Source organism: Gordionus sp. m RMFG-2023, chromosome 2, assembly GCF_954871325.1.
Source record: "Gordionus sp. m RMFG-2023 chromosome 2, tfGorSpeb1-WG-v2, whole genome shotgun sequence".
Classification (NCBI taxonomy): Eukaryota; Metazoa; Nematomorpha; class Gordioida; order Chordodea; family Parachordodidae; genus Gordionus; species Gordionus sp. m RMFG-2023.
The window spans coordinates 59,434,272-59,442,730 of NC_088776.1; the positions used below are offsets into that span (position 1 = coordinate 59,434,272).

At 31.9% G+C, this 8,459-nt stretch overlaps 1 protein-coding gene across 1 annotated transcript; it reads right to left on the reverse strand.

The window, feature by feature from the left end:
- Positions 1 to 1,816: 1,816 nt before the first annotated feature.
- On the reverse strand, positions 1,817 to 4,876 carry LOC135924517 (homeobox protein 2-like). Its single transcript, XM_065459574.1, has one exon. The coding sequence runs from the start codon at positions 4,874 to 4,876 to the stop codon at positions 1,817 to 1,819; it is 3,060 nt and encodes a 1,019-aa protein (XP_065315646.1).
- Positions 4,877 to 8,459: the final 3,583 nt, after the last annotated feature.

Consider the following 8,459-nt stretch of genomic DNA (forward strand, 5'->3'; position numbering starts at 1 on the left):
TATAAATGAATTATTTTTTTTTTAATTATTAAAAAGTTGGGTGTTTCAAAGCGTTAAAACGAGGTTTAAAATTACGAAATCTTAGATATTATAACTTTTAGGGCAAAAGCCCTAGCCGACACCTGCCTCTCTCGTATCTAAGACAATACTTTCCCCACTGGAAAACAAGATCATTCCCCCCCTCCCCCAATTCCCCCTTCCAAATATGGCGAATCCTCTTACCTAAACTAAAATATAAATAAGGTTTAAGTGGGTTAAAAATGGGGACACGAGCTTTAGGTACGCAAAATTTCATATTTACATCCAAAATTAAGATGGTATTATCACCAGAACCATGTTATAAAAAAATGTTGCTTACAAAATAATTATATTTTTTTTTTGTTTACGAAAAATAGCTCTATCTCTCACAGCAAATTTTTTGCGGAAGGCGGATATCTAATTTGATCTATGATAAAACAAAAATAAACTTTTAGGGAGAGTCTGTTCAGAAAATATATAAGCCTTTACCTGGGAAAAAAAAATCTATGGGCGTCTTTGCCCGTGCTTCTGCTTATGACAAGAAATATATTTGATTTGTTCTTAGAATTTCTATATTTAAATTCGCATCTCAGCGTCAATGCAATGTATTATTTTTTTTGAGCATTTTTACTGTACGCCATCATGTTTAAAATACCTACCATATGAATTTCCGACAATTTTTTTTCCATGTACCATTTTAAATTTTAATATAATTTATTTTTAAAATTTTTCCATATGGTATTATTACAATTTATAGGTTCGGGTATTACAAACATGATAGAATTATATTTCCGGTGAAAATCCGACGCGTTTCAATATATGATTTAAAGTTTGTAAAAAATCGGATACCCGCAGGGTGGGACCTAGGCCCGACCCGGCCTGGCCTTATTATAATCTTTAAAAAAAATCCGGGCCGGGCTGAAAAAAATCCGGGCCGGGCTGAAAAAAATCCGGGCCGGGCTGAAAAAAATCCGGGCCGGGCCGTACAAATGGTACCTCTGCAGGTCTCTGGATAAAAATAACACATTTCCGGAAATAAAAACACACTAAACTTAAAAAAATAAATTATTAAATCTTGAAAAAAAATAATGTAATAAATGAAGATCGTTTTATTTACACAATAAATTTATATGTTTTGAAAGATGATAGACTAAATGCAAACAATTTAAATTGTAATTTTTTCTTCTTCTATTTTTAATAAAATATATATATATCAAAATTCAAAAATATCACAAAAAAATTACAAAAAAATTACAATAAATACGAAATAAAAAAGTTTACTAACTGATATAATAAAAGTATCGAAAAAGGGAATATATATATTTTAAGAGATAAATGCTTATATTATAAATATATCAATATTTTTTTTTATCAAATTTGTTGTTTTGTAATAAAGATATCAATATTAGGTTAGTGTTGCTAAACGGCTAATTTTGAGCCGATTTCTTAAAAATGGCTAACTCAATATTTTTGCCCAAAAATGATTGGCCAAGGCTCCAGATTTTTCTAACAGATGTTCTAGACCTTTGTGCCATCTATGAGCAAAATACTCAGGCTTGTGTAATATTTTTCTGGATAAAATATTGAGTTAGCCGAGCCATTTAACAACACTTTATAATAGGGAATTCATATTTTTTTACTAATTTCTTGGACGAAATTAAGTATTTATTTACTAAGTTGAGTGAAAGACGTCATTATAAATAAGGCGTGGTCATGTTACTAATTTTTCGAGGTAAGATCCATTAAATAATAAAATGCAATTTTTTTTTATTTTGTTTCTACCTAATTTAGGTAAAAATTAATCTAATTTATTCTCGGGAAATCTGGAAGCCATACTATTCTTATAAAAATTTAGCTCAACTTTAGTAGCTTCCAATTCTTCTCTCAATATCTTGGATTCCTTGATGAGGTCCAGGTTTTTGGCTTCCAGGTCTTTCCTTATTCGCATCCTCCTCAATCTGCTGCTCTGCGCGTAGCACCTATTCTTGAGGGTGCGTCGTTTTTGTTTAAATTTGTTGATCTCGTCCTTCGTGTGCCCGTGTAACTTTTGATTCAAATCTCTGACAGTTATATTCACCAATTCCTTGTCACTAATCAGGTTGTCGCCATTATCGTATTCGGTATCGTTAGATTGATCAAAGGTGTAGGCAGAATTTAGGGAAGACGCCAAACGCTTTCTATAATTTTTATCGGGTTTACGCGAGGAGTTGTTGCCATTAAAATCGCCAATGGAATCCTTCATATAATCATACGGGTGCTCCATTTTGTCCAAAAAATGGTGCAGATTTTTATTTGTCCCATTATCGTTATTTAGGTTATTGTTGGTATTACTACCTAAACTTCTAAAATCGAGTGGTGGAAGTTTCAACGTGTTAAGATTATTACTAATTTTGTCGTCCCCATCTCTATTCCGTAAACTTGCGTTTCCGGTATTTCTCATTACATCTTTCGCCGAAGAATTTATGGTAGTGTCTAGGGAATCAGAGTACTCTTCTTCACCTTCGTTAATAATATACTCCGCATTATAATCGTCTTCATCCGATGACATTATTGAATTAGATCTAGAGTCCAAATTTAATATTTCGGAGAGACGTTTGGCCTTATGATCGATTCCGTTCACATGTCTATCAGCACAAATATCAGAATCGAGTTCATCACATTTATTATTATTTATATCTATATTATTATTATTATTATTATTATTATTTATATTCTTATCATTGTTGTTATTATCAGTTTTGGTATTATCATAATCAACACTAACACATCTTTTACCATTAGTGTTCCTGTCATTATTCTCATGGATCTTTAATAAAGAATCCTCAATCGATAATGGCGGTTCCATATGTTTACTGTTTACTGAATTTGGTTCAGTGTCAAGTTCTAAGTTATTGTCATTTTCATCATTGAATTTATTGTTATAGTTAGAATGAAGAATTCCATGATGGGTAGGAGTCTTGATATTTTGATCATTGTAATCAATTCTGCTTGGATCAGATTCAAAATAAGGATACCTTATATTAGAAATAAGCGAACTATCGAAGGAGGGAGATAATTGAAAGTTATTATATTTTTGATAACATGATGGAAGAGGCAGAGTAGGCAGACTAACAACATCGTTGAGGGAAGGTGAAGTAAACAACATATCTAAATACCTAGGTGGCTCTCTAGGATCCACGTCAAATGCTTTTCCATGGAAATGGGCAACATTGTCGTAATTTTCATAATGATTACCTTTATATCCGGTGTGCATACCAGGTATGGGATAGTAAAAATTTGAACTCTCTTGTCCGTTGTGAAACATAATTTCTTTAGGATCTGGCTCCTCCCCATTCTGCGGCGAAGAGTCATTTATTAAGCCGTTGTCAACATTTTTGGAAATCTCTCGAAGGGTATGCATTTGATTGATCGTTGGAGAATTGATTGAATCCAAAATATTTTTTTCCACTTGGTAGAATTTTTCTGCATTATTTCTTCTAATCCTCAAGTCGTTTTTTTCGTCATTAAGTTCTCTACTATAATATGAATTTGTTTTTGAACAATCCTTAGGATTGGTATCGACAATATTGGTTTTACTTGGAGTATGGTGGTTTTCAAGAAAACTTTCGTGATACGTTTGATGGGTGTCAAAATAGTCTACCATAAATCCGTTGTCTATGAAGTGAGGAGCATTACTTCTAGAATTTAAAAATTGTTCTTCTATAGAAGAACCATTGTACCCTCTTTCTATATTACTTTCATTGATATTACCGCCGAAATGTCTAGTGTGTACGAATTCGGAATTATTATTAGTATTGTTGGGATCTCCAACATTTGCGTCGCGTGGACAGACATCGTAGTATCCCTCAATCATTTGCTTTTTGTTATTAATAGCGCTTTCGCGATTGGAGTTCGCGATCTTTGCAAGGATTTTATCGTTCTCAACATCTTGCCCAACCAAAAAACATTTCTTAACGGTGCTCATGTTATTTTTACCGTGAGTATCATTTCCATTACGCGTGTTGGAAAAGGATGATTCTTCTTCATTCAGTCTATCGTTTGTCGCTCTAACGAATTCATTGGGACATCTATCTTGTATTAAACTATGATTGTCTACATACATTTTATCGATTACACCCGCGTGAGAAGAACTAGCAGTGCCAGCGGTAGCCCTATCATTTATATTTTCGTAATACGTATTAATCTCGTCATTGTAACGAATGTCATTTAATTTGGTTTGGGATGAGTTGAATTTGGAATTAAAAAATGCACGGTGGTTAGAATCAAAATCATTATTGCTATTTATTCTAGGTGATATTTGGTTCAGATATTCGGAATGATTATTATCGTATTGCTTAGGTAATTCGTTGTAGCGAATATTCTTGTTTACATTGAAGGAATTTGTATCGACTTGTAAATTAGAAGGAGTTATGCTTTCGGTATGAACGAGTTGATTCTCTGTAACCAAAACGTCCGTATATTCTGTGGGGTCGTGCGTTAGAACTCTATTTATATCGTCTTTCAAGTTATGGTTTCTATTGTAGTCTTTGGCGGAGGAGGGGTTGTTGTCATAATTATTATTTTGAGTAAGATGATCATTTTGGGTATTATTATTATTATTATTATTAAAATAATTGTCGTTTCTTAAGCCATTATCCCGTCCATTCCACCAATTCTCGGCTGCGATCCTACTTTGGGCTCCTGTGTGATCATTATAAATTAAATCATCCATCTCTTTTTTTATGATGGGCATCTGAAAATCGGATTTATTGGCGATAAGATTTGGATCTGTTTCACGCATTGTTCTCATCATATCGTTTAGACAATAGTTATTTTCGTTTTGAAAAGCCCATTCATTAATATGGGTTGATGTAATCATTTATATCTAATATTTTTTTAAAAAAATAAAATATTAAAGAATAATTGATATAAAAATTATTTCGAATTAAAAATAAAAACCACGATTTTCGGGCCATGACCTTCTCAGGATTTTAAAATCTTATCTATGATTGATAGGGGGGGGGGTTGATAGAGTGATGCTTAAAGTTCAAAAAAGGTTGGGAAATATTAACTTAATTTTAAGAGTTATATGCTTTAATTTTATTCAATAATATAATCATTATTGTCTCGAATTCTTATTCAACTGGGGTGAATTTTTATCTTAGACCTGATTTTCAGCATAATTTTACATAAGAGATATGTGGCTGGTCTAGCGTATTTAACTCTACATATTTCTCTTCAAGATCAGTCATTTGGATACTAATTTACAATTTTAACGAAATTTTTAAATAGAATAAGATCCTTATGATGAGGCAACATATCAAAATAGGAAATATTAAATTACATAGAAGGCTTGTTAATTTATCGTTTAAAATTATTAGGGAAATATAATACCTAGACTAACGATTCATTCATTAAAAGTGTACATCAATGCAAATCAGCTGGATACGCCATCTTGCTTACACTAATCATTGTTAAAATTTTAAACGAGAGCCCAATTTATTCCTATATCTGATCCAAACTTTATTTAAGAATTACCGCATCATCGAGATAATAAGGAAGCAAGTTATCAATTTATTAGTAGTTTTTTAACATTTACTATATGTGTTACCAAGATGGCGGGTCCAGCTGATTTGCTTATAACGACGCTTATAAATGCATTTTAATGAATGAATCGTCAGTCTAGGTATTATATATGTCATTGGAAAATTCATAAAAATATTTTATGCAAATTTTTGGATTCATGATGTCCCCTGACATTATAATATTGCGATGGAAAAATTCAAAATGATACAATACATTCTGCGATAATGAGAAATAATTTTTTGAAAAAAAATTTACAAAAAAAAATTTGAGAGTTTAATTTCTCAATTTAAAAATATTAAAATGTCAATCAAAGCATAAATGTCAATCAAAATTTATAAATGTCAGGTAAAGATTTTATTTTTAAAAATTTAAAAACTATTATTTAAATTTTATTTGTGTATAATAAAAGATTAATTTAATCTGACAATCCTAAAATTTCCCTTGATTTTTCCTTAAGTATTATCATGAACCAAGACTTGATTTTAGAAAAATGGGTTCGGTTAAGGTTCACAAGTAGATAGCGTAGATTCGGGGATAGATTCAATAATCACTTCTAAACTCAGTTCTCCGCTCCGGGTTTCCCTCGCCGCCTCTGCTTCCTAGTAATTAAATTCTCCAATTTTTATACACCATTCATTATCTACAAAATGATTCTACTCAAAGCTCCTGCACTTATATGAACCGTAGACACAAAATAATTAAGAAATCCTAGATCTTGATCCATTAGAATCCTAGAATTATATATGAATTCTGGAATTTCCTCCTGGACTAAAATAAATCTTCTGTTTCCGGTCCCTAATATTTCTTTAAAAAGTGGTTCTGGTTCTTAAAATTTGACGGTTTCGAGAGTTCCAAGGTTCGGATAAATATAGTTCTGCACAGCTACAGCTATCTTTGACATTTCCTAAAATTTTCTTCAGTTTAAAAAGAAAGTCATATACTTCGGTTCCCCATATCTTCTCTCTCTCTAAGGCTTTCGCCACTTCTAAAGCTTAATTCTTAGCTGTCACAATTCTGGACCTATAAGATGACATTAAAATTTGGAAGAGCAATTAACAACACTTGGTATTAGGAGATCCAACTGCACACTTCAGAATGATAGGGATAACTATTGCCCTCCGTTTACCTTATTCTAGTGATTTACTAGAACAATTTTTCATATAAGTCCATATACTAAATGAGACCTTGAATGTAGTCAGCAATTTCTAGTAAAAAAATCTGGGCCCTATTTGTATGAGATGAGACATAACCATCTTCGTCGTTATTAGTTGCTCCTAAACTAATTCTAAAGGGTACCAACCTTTGCGTTAGAAGTTTTCCTAACGTCGACTTTCCAAGTTCTAAAAAATAAAGAAGGAAGCAAATATTTTAAGTTATATACTCTGAAAGCAAATAGTTTTAGCTCTTCGGACAATAACAAAAGGTCTGACAAAATTATAAAATAGGAAAGGGTAGATAAAAATGGAAATATTAGGCTATTTAGGTGAGCTCGTTTGTATATTCCAGAGACCTGCAGGTCCGGCTCTAAGCTCGACCCGAGTACAAAAGCTGGGTTGTATATTTTAATTTTTTTAAAAAAACCCGGGCCGGGTTTGAAAATGTAAAACTCGAGTCAGGCCGTAAAATATTTTGGGCCGGTTTGCGCAAATGGTATCTGCAGGTCTCTGATATATTCTATAAACGAAACCGGCCAAAAAAGAGATATGGATGGTCATCCAAATCTTATATCTCCCCTTCCTTCCCCTTGCAATGTTCCTTAGATATCTATGCTCGTAAAATATTATAATTTGACTTGAGAACTGACCTCTGACAATTTTTTTTTCTCTTCAACATCTAGAATTGGTCTACGTAATACAGATGCGTTTCTTAAAATTGTGTCCAAAAACTTGCAAACTTTAAAAAAAAACTTTAAGGAAACCTAATGATTAGTCTCAATATTTTAGCCTGAAAAATATTGCCTAAGCCATGAGATTTCGCCAATAGATGTCAAAACTTTTGTTCCTTCTACAAGCAAAATATTCAGGTTAGCGTAATATGAATTCTGGATGAAATATCGAGTCAGCCGTTTTTAAAAATCGGCTCAAAACGAGCCGTTCAACAACGCTACTAATGATAGAGTTTTTTTAAAAATTTTCGCAAAATTGTATTTTGACCGCATATTACTTTTTAATAAAAAAAAAAAGGAAGGTGTTTTTCGATAAAGTTTTAAAAAAAATTTCGAAATTCAATTTTTGGTTATTTTGGACACAGTCTAATTATTTTTTAAAAAAAAAGGAAAGAAAGAAGTAATTAAATAGCTTTTTTTAGCGCCATATTTTTCGGAAAAATATCGCGCCATTTCGGATCTAATTATAATATCAAAAAAGTACGCAATCCAATTAAAAAGTACAAGTTTGGATAATGGCATTGTGGGGTGGGAAGTTGGGCTATTTTTTTTAGGGGGGTGGGGATATTTTTATGTCACAAAAGTTGGGGAAAAAATGGAGAATGTGCTGCTTAAGTTGGAATAGAGCTCCCTAAATTTTTCTGAATGGGCCCATTTCTATGTGCCGATAGGTGATATTTTTTTTATGTGAAGACCAATCATTTTTTTTTAAATTAAGAACTATGTGTTACACGAGTAACCTTGAATTCATAGTGGGGCGATTGCGATCGCGATTTAACAGCTGATTGATTTTTAAAATCTGTTTATGAGATCAATTTTTATTTGTTGATATTAATTTTATCTTTAATTCAAATTTTAATAATAATCTAAGAAATAATGACTTTAATAAAGAATAATTGATCTCATAAACAGATTTTTAAAATCAATCAGCTGTTAAATCGCGATCGCAATCGCGCCACTATGAATTCAAGGTAAAATTTGATAATCGCTA

Excerpts from the sequence above, each read along its gene's own strand:
- LOC135924517 (XM_065459574.1), bottom strand. The coding sequence starts at position 4,876 with ATGATTACATCAACCCATATTAATGAATGGGCTTTTCAAAACGAAAAT.